A 22,946-nucleotide genomic window follows, 5' to 3' on the forward strand; every position below is an offset into this window, starting at 1 on the left:
GAGATAGAATGACAGAGACATAACAGTAGATTTTATACACACAGTCGACTATCTGCCTATCTCTTTTCAATGCCTCATTCTTCCTATAAATAAAGTGAGGTTGATATGTCCGATGTGACGAAATGGTACTCTATCAGCAATGTATTTATCTCCTGTTTTAATATAAGCTAAAAATAAATTTGAAATATATGAACAATTACTAAAATGATGCAAATATTTAGTATCTAATGGTTTATGATTCATCTTGGGAGGATTGACATGTACTAGATAAACAACTTAAATAAACAAAAGTATACAGGCCCATTAGCTCAGTTGGTTAGAGCGTCGTGCTAATAACGCGAAGGTCGCGGGTTCGATCCCCTCATGGGCCAAAACTTTTTTCAATTTTTTATAAATCAAATCCTCTGCATACAGAAGTCGGAACGATTTACCATCATTTGTAGCAGGTTTGATGTAAGTCGGGTAATTCAAGACAAGTGGATTAATTGTATTTTCCTGATCAATAAATTAGTAAATACCCTCTGTATAAAATCTTTATTATTGTAATAAAATTTAATAGCGAAAAAATATCGTTTTTTTTTTAATTAATTAAACCATAACATATCACAAGAAGTATTATTTAGTTAAAAAATGTATATTAAGTGTCAAGACCAGTAAAGCCGATTACTGTTCATGATGCTTATACTATTTTTTGTACGACCAGTTCTGTATAAACACAATACTTCAGCAATCATTTTTTGAAACTACTACAATATGACTTAATTAAGTCAAGTATTAAACAGTATTAGCAGACGAACATTCTTTGGTTGCTGTGGAACTGAACAAATTGCAGAAAAAGCTATCTGCAGAATGAGATATATGCACAAAAGCATTGATGGTTGAAAAAACCTAAAAAAATTGTGATTAATTCTATATTGAACGGTAACTATTGGTACTGGTACTGAACAGTAAGTAAATGACTTCCTAGTTTGTTAGCTTTAGCAACCAGGAAATGGGCCTTAATGTATAGTAATCGCTCAAAAATAGGCTGGTCGTACAAAAAGTAAGTATGTGTATCAAATTTTAACTACTATAGTGTCTGTATCTTTCACGCTAAAGTAACTGAGCTCTTTAGTCTCATCATCGAGGGGAATTTCGAACGTACTCTCGGCTTGGCAAACTAGCTCGGGAATATCTTGTAGCTTAAAAAGTCTTTGACTTAAAATTTTCAATTTTTGCACCAACATTGACGGAGACACTCTCTTCACTACGGATCGACCGTTGCAAAGGAGATTCAGGCTGATAAGAGTGTCCTTTAACTTGCTCGTGTCCTCCACTTTTAGCTCATCTGCTTGAAGCTCTCCATATACTGAAATTTAAAGTCAAGAAAATGTCTTTGATAAATGTGGAATATTTACAGTCAATGAGCTCCAAGTAACGATTGTGCTGCTTAAGAAATGAGCATCTCTCAGGGCTGTTTTTCACTCGCAACCACTCCAAGCCATACTTTTTCAAATAGTCATATTCGCATCCACGCCTAAACTTGTCTCCTATCCTCAATTCCCCTACCAGCTTCCTTCCATTATGAAGCTAAATGGTTCAATTATGAGTGAGTTCAAAAAAGAGAAAATTTGTAGTCACCTTTAAAGTCCCTATTTTAGCCACCACAAGTGCTATGGCAGTATCTGCATTCTCAGCATTTAAAACTGGATTATTCAAAAACCTAAGCTCCTCCAAATTGGGAAGTCTATTCAATTCACTAACGGACGTCCACTAAAACCTCTCAGCTATTTATCTCCAACTCAATCCCCCTAATCACTTACATCATTTATCCCATTATTGCTAATGGATAATTTAGTCAAATTATGAAAATAATCCACCTTAGCTGAGTCAGTCTTAAAGTCGATTTTCTCCAAACTAATGCTCCCTATTGACAAACTGTTCAGGCTCTTTATGTGTTTCAATTTGACTATTTCATCCCAGCTCTTAATTGGATTATATTCTAAATCAAGACCTTCCAAGTTTTGAAAATTATTCTTTTCTTCAGTGAAAAGGTCACTTATTTGATTGTTATTTGCTCTAAGCTCATTAATATTAGGAAATACATTTGAAAGTGTTATGATATCAGGCCATGTGAGGTTCATAAAACCACAAATAAATATGGTGATGTTAGGAAAAATGTGGCTGCAGCTTTCTGGAAATTTTAATAAGTTTTCACTGAAAATCACTGAGAGGTTAAAAACAGAATCATATGAGGTTGCTTTAAAACAAACCTGACATTGAGCGAATAGAGCTGATTCAATTGAGTACAAATATCAAAAACATCTTGCCAAGAGGTAAATAAGTTTTTGGATAAATCCAGTTGTCTAATATTTGGGAAATATGTTTGTAATGCAGGTGGTTCTTCTATGCTGCTTACATGGTGTGCTCTAACACTCACCACTTTCAGTGATTTAAAATCACTAAAAAAAATTATTTAGTAAACCATAGGAGCTGTTTAGATTAATGTATTATAGGGAAGAAATTCAATATTTTTTATTCATAAAGTAATAAATATAACAACATAACAATGTTTATTTAGATGAAAGAAAAAGTGATTGCTGTTTAGTTTAAGATAAGGTATAGATTTATACTCTTAAACACAGAATCAATTTGGCTGGAAAAATGTTGAAAAAAATTGTTCTTGAAAATGTGTTTGTGAAGCACTGAAAACTTTAAATCTCAAAGTAACTTTTGTTCTTGGTCTTTTTTCAAAATTCCAATGGAGCCTTGATCAATCTGCAGTTTAAAGTTTGACTGTCTACCAATGGACAATAAGTGAATTTATAAATGTTTGGATATCATTATATCTATTTAAAATCTGAGTAGACATACCTCTGCTTTGTGCTAACTTTATCAAATCCTACAAACTCTATAAAGGGTGCTTTGATTGTTTTCTGCAAACTAACTATCTGTTGTTCATGAATTTTCTTTACAATATCACTCTCCTCTTCCCCATATTTAGTTATAATGGCCTTTATAAGTGATTTACCAAAGTTTATTTTCTCCCTTCGAACAAAGGAACCTGAAGTGAGATGCCTGGAAAAAATATTATAACCCTAAAGTCCTCCTAAGCTAGTTATTTGTGTTCATACTTGGTCTGAAAATACTGAACTCCATTGACAGTACCATTGTGTTTGCCTCGATCTGGATCATCCCATTCTATACCATACCAATTGCCAACATGACCTGGTAGGTTTCCTATAAATCTCACTACACCAAAATATCCCACCGATTCTATTCTACATCCAACTGCTTCTGTAAAGTCCAAATTTTCGCTGGAAACCATGGTTGTTTGGTTTTACATGGAACAAATGCTCTGAATACACACTGAAACAATGCTGGAGGTTAGAAGTTGAATTGAAGTAAGTATGGGAGAGGGTTGGAGAATTTATCACACTTGCTGGTCACTTACCCCTGCAAAATCATAAAAGAAACCGGCTTTGCATCCCTTTTTTGAGTTAAATTCAGCAGATTTTTTTAGGGTTTATTTTATTTTGGGGTGAAATGTCAGATGTGACATTTCTTGATTTAACAATATAATTAAAAACAAGGTGCCATCTTGGTAATGAGCTGTGAAATTTAAGAGATGAGACATGAGATTTATGTGTGTCTCATTCTATATACCTATAATAAACAAGGATAAATTTAGTCGTATTGAGCAACTAAGACCAATTAAAGTGAAGTCCAAAAATCGCGCTAATATGTGTTTCTTCAAAAGAAGTAAACAATAAACGAAAGTTGTCTTAAATTAAAACCTCCCAAAATCCCCAATAAAAACTCGAATGGCTAATACTCTCTTAGTTGGAGATGATGTAGACTCTATCCTCTTTAAGGTAGTGGTATTTATAGCACCAATTACACCAATCTTTTACATATACAATTTAACATTGCAGCTGGCAATAAAAATAGCTCAACAAGGGCGCAAAGTTTGGTTTATTTCAGTGAAACCTTTCGAAAACCTTCCCAAAGCTATAGAGCCGCCTTGCAAGGACATTTTGCAGCTAATAATGTTCATGTATGTCAAATCTTAGTTTCATTACTACCTCATAACTTACAGTAACATTGTAACAGATATTTGCCCAACTTCGAAGCCCTTGCAAGACATTTCAATGGAATTCACAAGTGGAGGCATTTACCTAATGTGATTATATTAAAAAACATTGATCAGTATTGCAATATTGTGGACTCAACGAGTGTCTCTTTTTTAATTGCACTTTTATTAGATGCCACTGCATTTTCAGGCAGAACCACTCATAGTGCCTCTTTTTGTGTAGTCTCTTGTGCATCAACAGCGCCCAAGGGGGGATTGAGTGTTTTATGGGATTTATACTTTGATAGTCTATTGTATAGAGATCAATTGGGCGAGGAAGAGGTGATTGATAAAATATGTATTCCAATTTTATGTGAAACTAATTAGTTTATTAAAAGTTTATCAAAATAACAGTTAAAATCTATTATGTTAAACTAAATTTTTTTAATAAATTATCTTTATTAACCGCTATAAGCACTCATTTTAGTTGTTTATTACATCAACTTTAAGGCACAATTAAACAATAGTTTTGTACTTTAAAAACAGATTATACAGTACCCTCAATGTAGATTTTAAATCCATATTAACCACATCTGAAATTAGATTATTGTTTCAAAAGAGATGAAAGATACATTAAACCAACAAACCTTCAGGCCTTGCTTTAGGCCTATGAAGCCCACACTCCTGCATAAGCTCAAATGCAAAACTGACATTATGCACTTTCTGGTCAAATTCCTGTGGAGTTAAGTGAAAGGCATAATGAGGTACAAAAAATCCTTCCAAGAGGCCCATGAGAATCACCAAGTAGACACCATCATGAAATTGGGTTTCTAGCTCAGTAACTTCAAAATTCATCTTGTTCAGGTGTTTGTTGATAAAGGTTACGAGAGACTATAATATTGAAACAATTTTGATCAATTTTGAAAAAATCATACAATACATACCTTTTTGACAATTTGTAGCTTGTCTGGGGCATGATCAAACAAAGTATCAAATGCATCCCTTTCACACCTCATTCCCACATCATCATAGGCTGTAGTGAGGCTCTCCTTTACTTTCTTATACATCAACTGACCATCCTTCTTCTTTACGACAGACATATCCACAGACACATTTTCTGTGAGGCGAACTGGAGGCCTGAAGTGCCTGGCAAGGGATACAAGCAAGCGAATAATGGCAACAATGTTCTTTGAGTGAATTGATTCAACATTCCATTTGTTGTGTCCTAGCCTCTGAACTCCAAGCACTTGATTAAAATGGGCCAAAACCACTGCAAGTTTTTGCTTTTGACCTTCTTCATTCTGAGTCACTTCAGGGACATCTAGTTTGTCTCCAGTTAATTTTTCCAGGAGCTTCTGTAAGACTTGACCGTCATACAGGTCTTCAATAAGGTTTTGAACAATGATTCTTTGTGAAGCTAGCTCATCATTTATCCACTCAATTAGCACATCACATAGTTCCACAAATTTGGGGTCACTCAAAGAATTCTGTTCAATGATGCATCTTTCCTCGTTTTCTTCTGCAAGTTTGGGCAATAAAGTAATAAGTTTACAGATGGAATTTTGTAGTAGTTTTTTACCCAAATTATATTCCTCAGGAGGCAGCTGAGGGGCAGTAGGGTACCCAGGAGAGTCAATGGCATATTTTCCTTCGGTCTGCACCTCTTGCACTAGAAGTCAAGAGGAAATTTTTAAGAAAAACTTCAATATTTACCACACCTTGGTCGTATTTGTAAACAGGACCATATTAGGTAATGATGTCAGTTTTTACCTTCCTTGATGCGTTTCTTGCGCCCTAATGTTCCCAGCTTGTCCCAAATTGTCTCATCTTTAGGTTTGGGCTCTATTATAGGTCTGGGGCTCTTTGGTCTTAATGTAGACATGGTTTTTAGCACAGTTTCAGGGCTCTTATTTATTTCTGGGTCAGCCTTGATTCACGCGGCGTTGCCGCATTAACTCATGAAGGCTGTATGACTACCAATTATTTTGAACATCGTTCCGTACCAGTTGATGGTTTTTTTAAGATTTTTAGGTTGACGTGACAACGTTACATCTTGAATGAGTTAAAGAGAGACAGAAAATAACACACGGCAGGATGGTGTAAATAAGGAGGAAAAGGAAGGAAGCGAAATGCAAATTTCTCAACTATTAGACTATTTAAATTATACAGGGAGATTCACTTTAACGCCGCAATAAATAAACACTGACAGTCGTATAGGAATTTTTATTGTATTTTCTCTGACATTATATAAGACATTTACTCCAGTACCAAATCATAAACTTAAAAATAAATTTAAAAATTTAATATTAATCGGATGGAAAGCCCCAAACTTTCAAGCTCCCTGCGTCTCTCTTGCGGTCATAACTGTCTTTATCGTCACAGGCATAGGCTAAAAAGTATTGGGAAGGATGCCATGCCACTGTAAAGGTGGCTGCCTCCACATTGATGTCTGCTATTTTATCCCCTGTTTCCACAAAACCTGTAAAATTCGCTCCCATAAACATTTCGAGCTTTTTGAGAACATTGCAACTTACCAATATCAATCAATAAATCTTCAGAGGCCGAGGCTAGTAGTTGTCCATCATGACTGAATGAAATGGTCCGCACTGGCCAATCCATTCTAAATTATTAATATTTATTTTTTTATGTCTATTCATATATTTACGTTTCACAGGATGACCCAATTATAAATAGAAAAGTAAGATAAGAATAGATATTCACACCCTGCATTATATGGAGTAATCCTGTGCAATAATTAATAAAGCATTACCTTGTGAAAACTCTCCGACATGCCAACTCATTAATGTCCCAGAGAGAGACAAGAGCATCAGCACTACCTGTTGCAAAATATTTGCCTGTTGGATCAAACTCGATGCATATACAAGTTCCTGGATGGGCCTTAATTATATGTTGCTTCTTTAATTCTGGATAACTATTTCACATTCTGCATTAAATTTTAACTAACCTGGTAAACTTACTTGAGAATGTGAATACAGCCCTGTCCATTGGTAAGAAAAAACAAATCACTGGTATTATTCCAACTGATCTCATTCACCTCAAAGTGAAACTGCTCTTCAGCTTCGATTCTATGAGTCCTAGCATCAATAAATGTGACTAAATCCTCTTTATTACCAACAGCTATAGCATTTCCTGAAAGAGACACTTACATCAAACTGCATAGCATTAAATACCATCCCTTTCTTACCATTTGGAGACCAGGTAATGTTAATGTTTTCTCCTTTTGTGTTTATAGTGGCAATACACTTTTGCACGCGAGTATCCCAAATACGGACTGATTTGTCTCCGCTGGCAGTGCTCAGTAAATCTGGGTTGGTTTGATGCCAGCACAACTGATCCACAGAACCACCATGGCCTTTGAATGTTGTTTCCTTATTCTAAGTTATGAATTATATAGCATATTATATTAAGGTTTTTGTTGGGGGGGGGGTGTCTTACCAATCTGTCCCTGTCTAGGGTGTAGATGCAGACGCATTTATCGAATGAACCCGACGCTAGTTTTCTACCATCACAGCTCCATCCCACTGAGTGCACTTTGGAGCTATGCCCCAGATACTCCTTGGATTTACTGTGGCTTTTAAAATATTTTTGAAATTCTTCGATTTTTTCGTTGTGCATTTTCTCTTTTAAAAGTTTGTTCTTATTATTTTTATTATTACAATAAAAAATAAGATTTTCCTCTCTATGAACTTGTTTACCGGATAATAAATATAACCTCAACTCCGCATGTGACAAGAGACAAAACATTAGTAGAGTCATGTCTTTATCCTACATTGCCAGTTATGAATTAAAAAGGCAACAGCGCGTGGTGTCACAAACGTCTTTCTTGTAACTTTCTCGTTTCTGAGGTACGTGAAGTACATAAAAATTAAGACCTACAAATAAAGGCTGTAGATACTTATTACAAAAAATAAGTAAATTCATTAGAATTAAAATTTAAGTCCTAATAAAATCTTATTAACTCCTTGGAAAGTAAGGCAAAAAACAAATGAGTTTTAATTGTCACGTTTTCGATTTCATAACATGGCAGGCAATATGACAATACTAAAGGTCTACATGCCAAATGACTGAACTGAACCTTATAATTAAAATGAAACTTTAACCTAATAATTTGGTGTTTTACAACAGTTTCCTGTTAAATTCTAAACGAAATTCGCTGTTTCTTTGTAAATTTTGACTGAAAATTACAAATTTAATGTGAAATGAATAGCATTGGAGAAGCCTGCACCGACTTAAAGAAAGAATACGATGACTGCTTTAATTCCTGGTTTGCAGATCACTTTTTAAAAGGGCGGACCAATGACTCGATTTGTGCTCCTTTATTAAGAGTTTACCAGAACTGCGTTAAAGTAAGTGATTCTTCAGTCTTTCCCCTACATTGTCCACACGCACCGTCCTTCTATCACTGCAACCCTGCTTAGGACAAATCTAACTTCATCTATGAATAATAAATGAAATAATTGTCAGTTATCTGAACAGTTCTTCCATTTATTTTACACAGAAAGCCATGAAAGAACAGAATTTGGACTTTGATGAAGTTTCAAAGGACCTTTTGGGGACTCCACAGGAGAAAAAGCAGCCACAAGGGTCATGACCCTTACTACAATCTCATAAATAAATAATCATTGCCTATCTCTCATTAAACATTTCTGTGACCCCATAAAGTGTATTGATTATGTTGTCAGACAGAGGATTGTATGATTCACATAATATTATTGAAAATATGGGAAATTTAAGATTCTTATAAGAATTTGCCTTTATAGGTAGATTTAATTTATTGATAGATATTGAAAGAGATCAAATGAGTATTAGTGTTATTTAGTATACTATTTGAATAACGTAGTGGCACTATTGTACCTATTAGTTAATTTGAGTGGAAACCACTAGTTTCTCTAAAGTAGGGTATAAGTTGATTGTTTAAAATAAAATACTGTTTCTAAGAAAATGGTTTTTATCACTAACAAATAATAAATTAATAAGTCTATATATAATTTAAGACTAAATTAAACGATTCTATATATGCATCACTGAAGGCGGTACAAAATCTACTGAGAAATAATTGCCTAATGATTTGTTGAATTATGAAATGAATGTTTCTAGCTAAGTAGTGGTATACAGGGTTATTCACCCAACCCGTTCATTAGAAGTTTACTAGGATCTAAAAGTGATACAAATTTGAAAATTTGGAGTTAAGTTCGACATATACTATTTTTTAAAAATATTTTCAACTTGCTGTCGCTTCCAGTTTAACCGGAAATAGCTGTAACTTGCTTATTTCAAATGGAACCCCTAGTATATTATTTTATTTTTAGATTCTACATAATGTTTTAGGTACATTTTCTGTATAATGTTCTATACGTAGTTCTTACCGTTTTTGAGATATTTGACCTGGAATGAAAAACGTGCCTCTGTAATGACCAATTTTAAAATTGCATATCTCCGCAGTTATTAAAGGCATAATCTTCATATTTTGCAGAACGTCAATACATAGTCTTAGGTTCACACTTTCACTAGTTATATGGCTTAGTATTATACAGGGTGTCCAAAATTCAGCTCCTAACATTTACATTTTTGAAGTTGCAAAAGTCGTTTTTTTTTAATGGGACACCCTGTAACTTTAAGCAGTGTCAAGTAGAAAATGTAACTCTCTATCGAACTGTATTAAGGTTACCTATACCTATTCCAAACCATTTTCGAAATAATTAAATTTATGTGAAACTAATTTTAGATATTCATTCTGGTAAATTTTTATTATTCGCGTAGTTGGCCGTGGAAAAGAAATAATGACAATTATTACTTGCATTGCATCAAAATTGAGAATATCAGCGTTTGTGTATTCTTCCATTTTGATTCAAAGTTTCACTTTAATTTTGCTACTAACAGCCACCGAAAAACAAAAACGTACAATAACTGTCATTATTTCTTTTCCACGGCCAACTACGAGAATAATAAAAATTTACCAGAATGAATATCTACTATTAGTTTCACATAAACAAGTTGAGGAAAAAATTAAAAATTTATAAATCAAACCACAAATGTGTTTGTATGTAACTGAACATCAAATATGCACCACAAAAGGGAGATCAAAATGGTTTAAATGTTTTGCACATTGCACATAACATTAAACAATTGCTTATTATAATTATAAAAGTATGTGTTTTTAGAAAGAATGCTAATAAAATAATAAAAAATATTCCAATATATTTATAATGAATTAATCTTCCAACTTTTTAGGCATATTTTCAATATGATCGCGCCATCTTATGGCAAAAAGATATACTACATAAGAATAACTTCCCTACAATACAGAGTCCTGCTTCAATCAATAATAAAATTCTGGCTAACGCTACGCGTGCGCTTATTTTGACATTTCACATCAAACAATAACATTAACCTTTAACTTATCTGAAGTGATTTTTTATAATCATCATGATAAAAAGTAATTATAACGAACACCTTTTGAAAACAAAATAATCTTTTCATTTTCAGATGAAATCTTAGTAGAAGAGTGGAGAAGGTTCCAGTGGGGTAAACTGAAAAAGAGACTGAAAATGAACCATCCATGCAGACTAGAATTATTAAATCCCATATTAGCCATTGATGCTAATTTAAAATTTGTAACTCAAGGAGAGCAAAAAATTGTGTTTTCTTGTATCAATGATCAAGCACTTCAGTATATAATATTATTGGAAGAAATAAATGGATATACACCCAACCAAAGAGAGGGTACAATCCAAATATCATATAGGGACCAAATGCAAGCTGTACTTAGGTTTTCAATATCAGTTTATTATACAGCTGCCTTAAGGGAATTAGAACATTTTTTAAGGTAATAAGGCAACGTGATTGTAACATTTTATATACATACAATACTTTTAAAAAGTCTCTTCTGACTTTTTGTACAAAATGTCCACATTAATTCTTTAATGTTTTTTCAGAGAGGAAATTGGAAATTTACCCACACCACCAAGTAGTAGTGATAGTAATATAGAAACAAGTAGTAGTGGTAATAGCAGTAATAGTTCAAATGAAGAAGTATGAGAAAAGTAAAATATTATTTTGAATTACCTATTTTTATTTTCATTTTCTAAATCAATTTCAAATTTCTAAATAAAAAAAAAATTCTGAATAAATTTATTTAATTTTCCCCAGGTACCTACCTGGGGATTTGAGAAGGTTTTTGATGCCTTTGCTTAAAAGTTTTTCCAATGGTTTAGGTGAGACAAAAAGATTAGTGCAGTGTATTTTTTGGTGGTGATTGGGGGTAGGTAGGTACCTGGGGGTAAAGGGAATATGGTTTGGGAATAGGTGTCAAATGGGGCATTTTGGGGTGTGAAGTATAACAACCCTTATAGTCTTTGTATGTATCAGCTGAGTTTTTGTTTTATCCACAATTGTGTCCAAAAGCAGTTGATGTAATAAAATAAAAAATACTAATAAAAAGAGTTCATTTCCAATGACAAGTAAATGTATGTAAAGGTAAATGTGCACTTACAATGATTGCAAAAATTTGCACTACTTGCAATGAAAATTTAATAACTAATAGCATCAATACAAAATAAGCAAAAGAAAACCTAGCTGTCCTTTTATGATTGAAAAATACAGATATTTTTTTTTAACATGAAAAATAATCCATTTAGTACGTCGAGAAAAAAATACATACCTTCTCTTAAAAGTGAAGTTAAATGGACAATATCAATATCTTAAAATTATTACTCATTCAAATAAAAACACTTACTCAAAAGAAATGCCGCTGTAAGTGCTAAAAGTGCTGAAAGAACCAAAAGTCTAAAGGTGATCATGATACCACAAAAATATGACTTAACTTAAAAGGTTTTCTTCAGACGCTTTTTGGTAATAAACGTGTTATAAGCATATACAGGGTTTTTTTTTTTGGCGTGCCTACCATTGCTATCTCCGAAACGGTGAGAGTTACAACTTCGATTAAATTGGACTAAATTGGACCCTTAAAGAGCTGATTAAGGAAACCGCTGCAAGGTTGCCACATTTTCAGTAGTTTCCTAGACATTTGAAAAAGTATGAAAATGGTCCAAAACTTCAATCCCTCGTGTTTCGTACACTATTTGTGGCAGAAAAGAAGTTTAAATTACAAAGTTTCACAACTTTTTACTCTCTACAAAACGACATATCGAACGTCATTGTACAGCTTTTAGTAACTAAGTAATCGGTATCAACTTCATTATTTTAAATACAGACCTGGAATTTTTATTTCATATTTCGAAAGCGCTTTTTATTCCTAACAGAACCATGTATAATATGTTTACATTTATTAACGTTTCAACCCGCATAATTCATCATAAGACTATTTTTTATTTACCTTTTTAAACTACACTACATACTCTTTCTTATTAATCTATAATTATCCTAAATGTTCAAAGTGTCTCCCATTCGCATTTAGACATAACCGTACATTATTTATTAGTTTTTTGTGGATGCTTCTAAGTGTTCTGGGTGTAATGCTTTGACACGCAAAGATAATTTTATTTTTTAAGTCGTCAATATTTTCTGGTGGGGTTTTATAAACTTTGTCTTTAATTATTCTCTAAATAGAAAAATCCGTTGGAGTCATATCGGGAAAACGAGGTGGCTATAATATTGGGCCGCTATTTCCTATCCAGCGGTTAAGTTTAAATAAATCTAAAAATAACTTTATTTGACAAATAAATGTCAAACTTGTTAAAAAATCGTTTCCATAGTGACCTAGTACGTAGTGTAGTTTAAAAAGGTAAATAAAAAATAGTCTTATGATGAATTATGCGGGTTGAAACGTTAATAAATGTAAACATATTATACATGGTTCTGTTAGGAATAAAAAGCGCTTTCGAAATATGAAATAAAAATTCCAGGTCTGTATTTAAAATAATGAAGTTGATACCGATTACTTAGTTACTAAAAGCTGTACAATGACGTTCGATATGTCGTTTTGTAGAGAGTAAAAAGTTGTGAAACTTTGTAATTTAAACTTCTTTTCTGCCACAAACAGTGTACGAAATACGAGAGATTGAAGTTTTGGACCATTTTCATACTTTTTCAAATATCTAGGAAACTACTGAAAATGTGGCAACCTTGAAGTGGTTTCCTTAATCAGCTCCATAAGAGACCAATTTAGTCTAATTTAATCGAAGTTGTAACTCTCACCGTTTCGGAGATAGCAATGGTAGGCACACCAAAAAAAACACCCTGTATATAGTACATATCTATATGCAAAGTTAAGAACTACAAATACATACTGGAAAACAAAGTCTTCAATTTACCAAAAGAAACTAAGTAAAATTTCAGCAAATATTCATGGGAATCACCAGACTAGAAATACAGGGTCAGTTAAATAGGGACAAAATAACTCCTAAAGAATTTATAACACCTTTAATTAGCCAAATGTAAATATTTTGACCTTGTCCCTTTAATTACACTGTTCAGCAGTTTCTGTTCATGTTTATAAAATGGTAACTAAATCTTATGGCAATTACTGGAAATGTCTCAACCCTAATAAATTTATAAGGGAAAAACCAATAATTAAAGAAATCATAAAATTGACCGACTAGTTATATAGACGAGAGTGTAATAATTGAGTTTTAAGCTGAATTAAAAAATTCATTGTTTATGTCCCGATTTTATGGATATGTCAAAAACTACAGGCAAGTTATTGGGAATATAATTAATATCACAAGTTGAAGCATTGATAAAAATAATTTTCCCATCTGAAGTCACTCCATAACCTGCAATAAGACTCTTAAAATAAGCATCCTTTCCAACTTTCTCTCCAAAACATACCTTCATGTATATGTCCAAATATATGATATTTAGGTTTAACCCTGGTTTGAACTGTTGTAAGTAGTTCTACACATCCAGCCCTCACTCCTGAACAGACCAAATCTCCATGTCCTAATGGAGGGGTGTGGGTTACTAGAATATCAGTATCTTCAGGTATTAAGTTCCATTTTGATAGACAATCCCCTCCTCGAGGGAGGTTGAAGGCCCAATTACCAAACTCAGGCTGCCTATTGAGTATTGAATCAAAACTCTTAAGAATATTCAGAGCTATCACTCACCAAGGGCTACCATAGATCTTAATCCCACATATCTCCACCCCAGAATCTTCTAGATAAATACAGTTTGTTAAGTACTGCCTTATATTTTCAGTATTCACAGCTTCATTAATATTATCTCTAGTTTTCCCATAATGAGGTACCTCATCCTCAATATCTTTCCTCTGACTGGCTACTTTTTTCTTGAATATATGCATAAACTTCTCATCAAAGCTTAACTCATGATTGCCTGCAATTGCAATTTTGTGCTTATGGGGCAGTGTTCCGATCCATTTATTAAACGAAATCACTTCCTCTTTCTGTCCGCATTTGGTGAAATCCCCTGCATGGATGAAAACATCCCCATCTGGAATATCAAACATGATATTTCGAACTAAGGAATGAGTGTCACTCATGCAGACAAAACGTAGTTTTTTTTCATCCGCGGGCTTCTGGGGAATTTTCACGTTGATTTTAATTATCTTTTGAGTTTTGCTTATCTCTTTCCAGGCAGCTGTTGGGCTGTCGGTTAAGGGATGGATTTGCACTGTAGGAGGCTCCATTTGGGGGATTACAATTGGGGATCAGTTTGATTGGAGAAGCTTGACATTCCTGGGTATGGATTGAGTTGAATTTGGGGGAGTTTCAGTGATAATTTAAGTGAAATTGATTATCTAATGGGGGTTTTTAAAAGGGATTGTTTAAAGATGTTCAAAAGTAAGGTTATAATCTGCAATGCGAAAGAATATCCACGTAACTTCTATGTAAATAAATCAACAAAGGTGGCCTGAGAGATAAAAAGCGTGGTTTTCAATAGTAAGTGGTAATATGTGTGAGAGAGATATAACATAAGAGAGGGGAAAATTTCAATTTTATATATTTATTATCTCTTTCACACATATAGTTTCGCGCAAGCACTTTCTCTCTTATTGGACGTATCTCCATAAATCGAAATCAGGGGTCTATGCTTGCCTTTATAATCCGATTTAACCTCACTTCTTTAATCCTTTTCTACAGCGAAAATATTTTTCATTTATTATTCGAATTTTCCGTTGTATGTGAAAGGTTTTCGAAGGTAATTATCATGAAAATTAAAGTGGAATTCGGGTTCGTATGCCCTCAAACCATCGTTTGAAATGGGAAGCCTAAATTGCTATTTTCCAGAGGAGGCGCAGAATTGCTATTCGACAACAAGAAAAGTTGCTTTTTAGATTTGCCACAAGATGATAAGTCATGTGAGTGTTGTAGTAATTTCAAGTTAAAAGGGAGTCAAAGATTTCTTTCAGGGACCATTAGGAGGCTGCTCTTCTGGTTAAAAGATAACTTGCTGAAGGACCGACCTGAGCTGTTCATCCAGGATAATTCTGTGTGAGTATTTCCTTTTATTTGAATAGAAGACTTTAATGAATGATAGAAATCATGTGTACGAGCTATGAAAGAAAAGAATTTATTTCTTGAAAGTTGCTTTTTTCAGGAGGCCTGGTATATTGGTCTTAGTAAATGACATAGATTGGGAACTTATGGTGAGGACTATTTGAAGCATTTGAGAATGTTTTTGAAGATAATTTATATTTTCAGGATACTGTAAACTATGAAATTCAACCGAATGATTGCATACTTTTCATATCCACCCTTCATGGTGGTTAATTGAGTAGCCAGTTTTTATTAAAAAAACAATTTTTTATTAAATAAACTTAATATTAATTAAGGATTTTTGTATTGTACTATAATAAATCACATAAAAACTATTACACTGAGTTTTTGTTACATTTATTCATTTCAAATAAAATGCAAAAATAATAATGGAAAGAAGACAATGAAGAAACACACTCACGTTAATCTACGTATCGATGCAGAAGTTCGGGGCGTTATCAGAGCTCTAAACAATGTTGACTTATGAGGTGATGATAAGATTATTATAGCGCTGCTAAAAGCGATTGGGTGTATTGTTACTAAATCACTGTTGCTCCTTGTAAATGCCTCCAATTTTACGTCCATTTCCTACCATGCCTATGATGGGAACAGTGGCCCCTGTTTACAAAAAAAGGATATGCGATGTCTCTACATAGTAATAGAGGCATTAGAATTCACAGGAATGCAGAATTTAACCCGGAATGACGCTTAAGAAGGGGAGTTCACCATATATCAAGATACTCGAAAATTCAGGGACGTAATACAGCCACAAGCCCAAATTCCCGACAAATACTCCGTGTAACGCTTTCAGCTTTTATGATTCAATACACAGTTTTTTGTCTTAATCCTTGCGGCATCGACTATTGCCGATGGAAATAATCTAGAATGGCTATGTGGCCATGTCACGAATCATGGTAAAAATAACATAACTTACGTGGTATCAAGACGATAAATGTGAAGGTCAGAATAGACGAAATTTGCTTCTTTGGGAGGTCGTGAACAGTGAGTGAGGTGCTATTTTTCGGGCAATAATTGAACGGTCAAATCCGGCAAAATTGAACGGTCATCGCGGTAACGAAGAGAATCTTCGAACTTGTTGTCTATCTCTTCGGTACTGAGAAGTACGGGGCGACTCGCTAATGGCAGATGCCTAGCGCAAATTTAGGAATTTCAGGATTTTGATTATAAATTGAAGAGGATGTAGAATCCCCCGTAGGTAATTATTACGTGCATCGGCATCTAATATGCTTGCGGAGATTTCCCCAAATTTCTTAGTACAGGTAACTTCAAAATGGCTAGTGGTCGTGTTTGCACCATAATTCGACTAATAAATTAAAAAACTATTAAAGAAGTACTTATCACACCACATTCAACCCGTTAATTACTACATTGTTTATTCTTTATACATGCAATTACCTTATGTAACTGGGTATGCATGGGCATGGAAATGGCGTGACGAATGGTACAACGATAATTAGGATTATTGAGACCTCGTGAGAGCAAAAGAGAGGCTGACTTTCATTCGACTGATATGAAAAATCCAATTTTTTACTGCATTGTAATCGCATTTTCATAGAACTTCGCTGTTATTTTAATGGGTCGTAATGGGTTTATATAATCCATGGCTCGGACCCTGAAATTGCTTCGCTCAACAAAGAATTTGATTACGGGCATGGTAATGCCCATAATATCGCAATTTATGATTACGATAAAAACTGATAATTTAACTCAGTTTTTCCCCCGAATAAAATTGGGACTGTTCGATACTCCTCGCGCCCGCATTAGTCTCTAATTGGGACTAAACTGCGGTTTCCACCAAGCAATCAGGTTGCCCAAAAATTTGAAAAAATCATTAGACACAATGCCATTTTTATCTGATTTTAATTATTAGTTTAATTAAGCGCTAATGCGGGCCGAGCGAGACCCAAACACACTTTATTAGGTGGTTCCGTATGCGACGATTTGGCATCAAAATGTGGTACCGATAGAAAAAGCCACGTTTTGTGTAAATAATGGTACTGTACCTTGGTTCAAATCAATGCCATTCGTTATTATTGATGTGTCCGAGGAACGTTTAATGTTGATGTTTAATGTTGGCGGTCAAGCTAATGTGTGAAAGTACTTGCGTAAATTTTTATTTGACCAGTTTGTTTTTCGTTAATACTTTTAGTTAATTATCGACAGGTGAGTTACAAGTAAGTGAGGGTAACTTAGGGAAAATTCTCCTAGTCAAAGCTTTCTTTACCTATTAATTTCTGAGAACTTACTTTCCAACCCCTCCTTTAAAGGTAGGGTCAGGGGTCGTGCTTCTTCAGTCCCTTTTAGTAAATATTTCAAGTATTTATTCGGTGTTCTAGTTGGGTAAATTCGGAAACGTGCCTCGTTAGCCACCAGATGGAAATTAACCGCTAATTATATAATTTCTAATTGTTATGTTTACCTGTAGTTCGAAATGGGAGGTTTTCTTGCAGGTCAACTGGTGCTTAATTTGCTGTGGCTTGCACGATGAACGTGGAGCAAGTCGGGATTTCTAAATTTCTTCATTATGTTTACGAAACCTCGTTATCTAAGTTTGCTTAAAAAATTATTCATAAAAACTGTTACACGAGGAGAGCAATAATCTCAGTTTTGTAGCCATTTTCTGTACAGTTTCGTGCCACGTACCCCTGAAAAATGAATTGCAAAAAATATAAAAAATTCTCGAACGTACTTAATACATAGCTAATGGATCCTACCCAAGATGGACAAGATCGGATGAAATTCTGAGCCGTGGCTAATTGCTAAAATTGAAATTTAAAAATTCGATCTTGCGGTCATTTTGCGACTTTCTTACAAGACCTAGAATCACTCAACACACTATTCTGTCTGTTTATGATGTTATGAACCCCCAAGTAATTTTCCTACATAACGTAACGCCCGAGGCATAATTATAAAAAAAAACATCAGTGGCGTAGTTAAGTTCGGGAAGGCAGGCGCAGAATTGCAACAAATTCTTCTTATACATTAGTTTTCCATGATCTGATGAGATTCGTGTTGGGTACTGCTCTGTCTCCTCCTGAAGTCTGCTGTAAATTTTTTTGATAGCACCCAACACTTGAGGCTTAATTAGGCAAAAAATACCAGTGGCGTAGGTAATTTTCAAAGGCAGATGCAAATTTGCAAAAAAATCTTCTTAATTTTTTTTTATGGTGTTGTTGAGATTCGTGTTGAATATTGTTCTGACTTCTCCTGAAATCCGATGTAAATTTCCTTGATGCCTTACAACACTTTTCCAAAAAAAAAAAAATTGTTGCGAAGCTTTTCATGTTAAGTACTATCCTGTCTCTTTATGGATCATCTTGTAAATTTCCCGGACTAATTACCTCCGAGAGGTTGATTGATATACCTGAGAAAGATTCGTTTTTTCACATTAAATCACGAACAAACTTGTAATTCACGCAGCTACTATCCACAATAATGCCGTTTACGTGCAGCACGTAAACTAATTCAGAGAAATAAAATCTAAAAAAAGACGATACAAAACATTAAAATATTTCGAATAGATAATTTGGCTTAGTAATTATGGTAATTGCGATGGCGGCTGTAATTAAGTAGCGTTGTGCTGTGTGTACGTCTGAGTAGAGAGAGAACTATCGGTTTTAGATATTCTGCTGCGTGATTTTTTCAGGTCGAGAGTCAACGTTTAAACCACAAGATCCTAAAATGTCTGCCCTCAAGGTCCAAAAACCTCGTAAGTATCCCTTTTAGAGGAGAAATTAATTTCTCACTCCACGTGTAAACTCCAGCCTTAATCCCTATGAGATCGATAATTTGGTTGATGCTCTTCACCTGCACCCTCGTCCTCTACGTCCTCAGGACCAATATGTCCCTAATCCTCATCGCCATGGTGAACACGACCCCATCCAACGCGACTGCAGCAGCCGTGCCTGAATGCACGGCCTTAAATAAGGGCAATTTTTCGATTTCTGACAATGAAACCTTCATCAGCTCTGAAACTCGCATAGGACGAAAGGTACTACGCTTGGTCACTATAAAGAGATAGGGATATATTAGGGAATTGCAGTACTCAGTTACCTACGACTGGGACTCAAGACTGCAAGGACTGATACTCGGGGCTTATTTTTGGGGATTTGTGCTCAGTAACATACCAGGTGCTGCCGTTGCTGAGCGCTTTGGTCCTCGCAAGTCGGTTGCAGTGTCTTTTGCCCTCAGTGCGCTGCTGACGTTGCTGGGGCCTCTCTGTGCCTCCTGGCATCCATATTGGTTGATCGTTTCAAGGTTTTTTATTGGCCTGTTTGGGGTAAGTATTTCAGTTTGAATTGAAGGTGAATGATCAGTAGTGCGAATTTTCACCGGGAAATTAGAGAATATTGCTAAGAAGTCCTTAATTCATTATAACACAAGTCGTATATTTAGACGGCATTTTTTGTAAGATATTTATAATTCCGTTATACATTTTTTGGAATATTTGCCGCATTAAGGTGGTTTATAAAATATATAGTTGCTCAATATGCGTAGAATATTTAGAGAATTAGGCACCTATTGAGGTCAAATTTATAGGTTTTTTGTAAATGAAATATAGGGAATATTTAACGCAGAAAAATTCAGACATCGTAATAAAATATAAGGAATTTTTGTAGTAAAATTTAGAGAATTTACGTTAGAGTTAGAGGATATCTGCTCTTGTTTCGCTTGCAACGACGTGGATCATTCCAAAATCTAGAGCATTTTCCTCTCAAATCCTCAAAACTTGAAGAAATTGCATTATAATATTTAGAGAATATTCGCATCAGATTTTGTAGGGTCTTGATAAATGAAATAATTCTCAAGGTAAAATTTCTAGTTTCCGCATTTGCACATCAGTCAGGCTTTTCTACATCAAGTTTTAAGAAATATTATTTTCTAGCAGATAAGTTTAGCGCTTACCAAAGCGTTTTAAACCACAAAACGTATCTCCTTAAGCAAACAACGAACCAATTATCTAAATTATTCATCAGGAAAACCTCAAAGTTTACTCATTAAGTTAGCCGAAGATTGTTAATCCGAAACCGAAACTCAAAATCCGGGGCCTAAACTAAAACCCTTAGGAAACTACTTTTTCAGGGCATCGTGTACCCCGCAGTTCACTGCCTTATCTCCAGATGGGCACCGCCCGCCGAAAAGGGCAAGTTCATAAGCGCTACCCTTGGAGGCTCCCTTGGAACTGTCGTCACCTGGCCTCTGCTAGGCAAGCATTCTAAAACTGCCCATAACACCCCCATATTAAACTCGATATTACCTAGGCAATGTCATCGAATATGTGGGCTGGGAATGGGGTTTCTATATCTCAGGAATTTTGGTGCTGGTCTGGACTTTTATCTGGATAGTCGCAGTCTATGATTGCCCAGAGAGACACCCCTGGATTGGGTGCTCCGAAAAGGAGTACATTGTTAATGGTCTCTCGGGGACTTTGTCAGCTAAGAAAGTAGGTTTAGGGACAGACTACCGAGATGATGATAAGTTAATCAGGGGGATAATTTTCGTAGCAACAAAATAATCTTCCAGATAAACATCCAAATACTTTGATATTCTCGATGTTGCGAGTTTGGGCGGATAATTACTAACAACAGCTTTCTTATAGTGCATTCCACCCTACAGATCAATACTCACCTCCCTCCCAGCTTGGGCCCTGGGGGTGGCCCAATTCGGCAATCTCTGGGGGCTATTTTTTCTCATGACTGCAGGTCCTAAGTTCATGTCGTCAGTCTTAGGCTTCGATTTGGGAAACACAGGTTTCCTAGCTGCAGTCCCCTACTTAGCCAGAATGCTTGCTGGATTTGTTTTTGGCATCGTCGGGGATTCCATCATCAAGAGAGGCTCGATGTCCAAGTCTGCCATCCGGAAGACTTTTACTGTTTTCTGTAAGTTGGTTTCTAGGGTAAGGAGTTGGGTGCTAAGGGGGAGATTTGCAGCTCATATAGTGCCGGGACTGCTGTTGGTTGGTCAGACTTTTGTGGGGTGCCAGGCCACTTGGGTGATCTTCCTCATTACCCTGTCTTTAGCATCAAATGGGGCCAGCACCATAACCAACCTTTCCAACGCTCAGGATTTGGCCCCCAACTTTGCAGGCAGCCTCTACGGCATTGCAAATTGCTTGGGCAGCACCACCGGGTTTTTGAGCCCCATGTTAGTGGGGTACCTTACAGCCGACCATGTAACATACTCCTGCACTATCTCCTTTTATCTTACGTAACATATCTCTATTTAGAATGGGATGGAGGAGTGGCACACAATCTTCTACATTGGGGCCATAGTTTACATATCCTGTGGCCTCTTTTTTGCCATTTTTGGGTCTGGGGAAATCCAGCCCTGGAATAGATGCGAGGGAGATGAAGACTGCTCTAATGAGAAGCCCGTTCAGCACGGAATTGACAATAAAGGTTTCGACGGTACTACCGAGGAAAAAGTGTAATTCTGTTTTTGACCACAATTTTAATCAAGTGATATTATCGTGATTCGTCTTGTATTGTGCTTATGGTATTGTCTAGTCTTAAGTTGAAAATGAGAGATTTAATAGTGTTTCAGTTAATAAAGGAAGTGCGCGCTGTTCAGTGTTCCGAATACGATTTTTTCCATTCATTTAATTACCACCACAGTGCCACCACTGATTTTGAATTTATATTGAAACGGAATCCATCTTCATGCGTAGTGCTTCCCGAACCCGAGTTTAAGGGGAAACCATTGGCGTACAACGCTCGATTGTGAGCTCAATATTTTTCCCTAATTTATTTCTCACATGAAGCTATCAAGTGGCGCCACTGCTTTCGTTAAAACGAGCTCCGTGAAAATGAAGCCTCTTTTCTATCGCGCTAACTTTATCCAGTGGCACACTTGGACATTTATTGGCGAACAACTTAATTTCAATATGGGAATTCATTGGTTGCTCCCATGGCCAGTGCCCACGCTACTGATTTTTAGTTTTGCTGGAAAAAAGTTACCCTAAAACATTTTTTCTGTTTTTTAGCTCCTTTTTAGTGGCTCCTTGTGTTCCTTAGCGATGCACCACGGCCAGCAGCGGTTTAAGGGAGGCTCTACTTAATGTTAGCGCCAATGAAACGACCATCAAGTAAAAAAAAAATGTAATTAATAGACTTTATAGAATATCTTACAAATTTCTTCTACTACTCCTATCACACAATAACATACGGATATGCTGATAACAACAATATGGTCTGTCGTGTAAGTATAACCAAAACATCGCCATCCTTAGGACTAAGACGTCTGGACTATGATAACTGGACATAAACCTTATCTGCTATTAAAGTGAACGTTTTATATAAGAAATTTGGTCACGTAACTCACAAGTAAACCATCATATAAAATTCTATAGAAGCGTATAACATCTCACAGACGTTTCACTTTGAAATCTTGTAGATTCT

At 35.3% G+C, this 22,946-nt stretch overlaps 8 protein-coding genes and 1 non-coding gene across 12 annotated transcripts; 5 read left to right on the forward strand and 4 right to left on the reverse strand.

The window, feature by feature from the left end:
- The first annotated feature begins 297 nt into the window (after positions 1-297).
- TRNAI-AAU (transfer RNA isoleucine (anticodon AAU)) lies at positions 298-371 on the forward strand. The gene has a single exon. It is a non-coding gene; the product is annotated as a tRNA-Ile (tRNA).
- A 148-nt stretch (positions 372-519) lies between these two features.
- Positions 520-3,583, reverse strand: Tbce (Tubulin-binding cofactor E). Of its 2 annotated transcripts, none has more exons than XM_066394339.1 (8): positions 3,434-3,583; positions 3,114-3,348; positions 2,854-3,057; positions 2,253-2,441; positions 1,803-2,196; positions 1,621-1,752; positions 1,398-1,569; positions 520-1,348 (listed from the first exon to the last, which is right to left on the reverse strand). In XM_066394339.1, exons 2-8 carry the CDS (start codon positions 3,305-3,307, stop codon positions 1,056-1,058), a joined length of 1,578 nt encoding a protein of 525 aa, XP_066250436.1. In that variant the 5' UTR covers positions 3,308-3,348; positions 3,434-3,583; the 3' UTR covers positions 520-1,055. The 2 variants fall into 2 exon arrangements, with proteins under 2 accessions (XP_066250436.1, XP_066250438.1); XM_066394341.1 differs by having other exon boundaries at positions 3,114-3,359; positions 3,434-3,576.
- Positions 3,584-4,526: 943 nt separating this feature from the next.
- parvin (beta-parvin) lies at positions 4,527-6,015 on the reverse strand. Its single transcript, XM_066394392.1, has 5 exons — positions 5,822-6,015; positions 5,631-5,720; positions 4,996-5,570; positions 4,699-4,942; positions 4,527-4,644 (listed from the first exon to the last, which is right to left on the reverse strand). Exons 1-5 carry the CDS (start codon positions 5,931-5,933, stop codon positions 4,568-4,570), a joined length of 1,098 nt encoding a protein of 365 aa, XP_066250489.1. The 5' UTR covers positions 5,934-6,015; the 3' UTR covers positions 4,527-4,567.
- A 299-nt stretch (positions 6,016-6,314) lies between these two features.
- On the reverse strand, positions 6,315-7,734 carry tex (THO complex 3 homolog tex). Its single transcript, XM_066393972.1, has 6 exons — positions 7,508-7,734; positions 7,257-7,446; positions 7,030-7,201; positions 6,822-6,983; positions 6,586-6,671; positions 6,315-6,530 (listed from the first exon to the last, which is right to left on the reverse strand). Exons 1-6 carry the CDS (start codon positions 7,685-7,687, stop codon positions 6,358-6,360), a joined length of 963 nt encoding a protein of 320 aa, XP_066250069.1. The 5' UTR covers positions 7,688-7,734; the 3' UTR covers positions 6,315-6,357.
- A 406-nt stretch (positions 7,735-8,140) lies between these two features.
- Positions 8,141-9,005, forward strand: LOC136411467 (TP53-regulated inhibitor of apoptosis 1-like). The gene is made up of 2 exons (XM_066394045.1): positions 8,141-8,418; positions 8,571-9,005. Exons 1-2 carry the CDS (start codon positions 8,272-8,274, stop codon positions 8,661-8,663), a joined length of 240 nt encoding a protein of 79 aa, XP_066250142.1. The 5' UTR covers positions 8,141-8,271; the 3' UTR covers positions 8,664-9,005.
- A 1,452-nt stretch (positions 9,006-10,457) lies between these two features.
- LOC136411725 (uncharacterized) lies at positions 10,458-11,929 on the forward strand. Its single transcript, XM_066394403.1, has 3 exons — positions 10,458-10,508; positions 10,559-10,898; positions 11,008-11,929. The coding sequence occupies exons 1-3, from the start codon at positions 10,499-10,501 to the stop codon at positions 11,108-11,110; spliced, it is 453 nt and encodes a 150-aa protein (XP_066250500.1). The 5' UTR covers positions 10,458-10,498; the 3' UTR covers positions 11,111-11,929.
- A 1,339-nt stretch (positions 11,930-13,268) lies between these two features.
- Positions 13,269-14,863, reverse strand: LOC136411724 (metallophosphoesterase domain-containing protein 1). The gene is made up of 3 exons (XM_066394402.1): positions 14,140-14,863; positions 13,862-14,088; positions 13,269-13,806 (listed from the first exon to the last, which is right to left on the reverse strand). The coding sequence occupies exons 1-3, from the start codon at positions 14,676-14,678 to the stop codon at positions 13,682-13,684; spliced, it is 891 nt and encodes a 296-aa protein (XP_066250499.1). The 5' UTR covers positions 14,679-14,863; the 3' UTR covers positions 13,269-13,681.
- Positions 14,864-14,892: 29 nt separating this feature from the next.
- Positions 14,893-15,863, forward strand: Urm1 (Ubiquitin-related modifier 1). The gene is made up of 5 exons (XM_066394405.1): positions 14,893-15,222; positions 15,280-15,350; positions 15,402-15,483; positions 15,590-15,638; positions 15,694-15,863. Exons 1-5 carry the CDS (start codon positions 15,080-15,082, stop codon positions 15,760-15,762), a joined length of 414 nt encoding a protein of 137 aa, XP_066250502.1. The 5' UTR covers positions 14,893-15,079; the 3' UTR covers positions 15,763-15,863.
- An 873-nt stretch (positions 15,864-16,736) lies between these two features.
- Positions 16,737-22,118, forward strand: LOC136411778 (sialin-like). Of its 3 annotated transcripts, none has more exons than XM_066394487.1 (9): positions 16,737-16,744; positions 19,196-19,258; positions 19,314-19,540; positions 19,592-19,828; positions 20,632-20,751; positions 20,807-20,992; positions 21,149-21,428; positions 21,480-21,721; positions 21,776-22,118. In XM_066394487.1, exons 2-9 carry the CDS (start codon positions 19,231-19,233, stop codon positions 21,977-21,979), a joined length of 1,524 nt encoding a protein of 507 aa, XP_066250584.1. In that variant the 5' UTR covers positions 16,737-16,744; positions 19,196-19,230; the 3' UTR covers positions 21,980-22,118. The 3 variants fall into 3 exon arrangements, with proteins under 3 accessions (XP_066250584.1, XP_066250585.1, XP_066250583.1); XM_066394488.1 differs by lacking the exon at positions 16,737-16,744 and adding an exon at positions 17,495-17,543; XM_066394486.1 differs by lacking the exon at positions 16,737-16,744 and adding an exon at positions 17,583-17,712.
- The last annotated feature ends 828 nt before the right edge of the window (positions 22,119-22,946 follow it).

The sequence above is a fragment of the Euwallacea similis genome, chromosome 10 (genome assembly GCF_039881205.1).
Source record: "Euwallacea similis isolate ESF13 chromosome 10, ESF131.1, whole genome shotgun sequence".
Taxonomy (NCBI): domain Eukaryota; kingdom Metazoa; phylum Arthropoda; class Insecta; order Coleoptera; family Curculionidae; genus Euwallacea; species Euwallacea similis.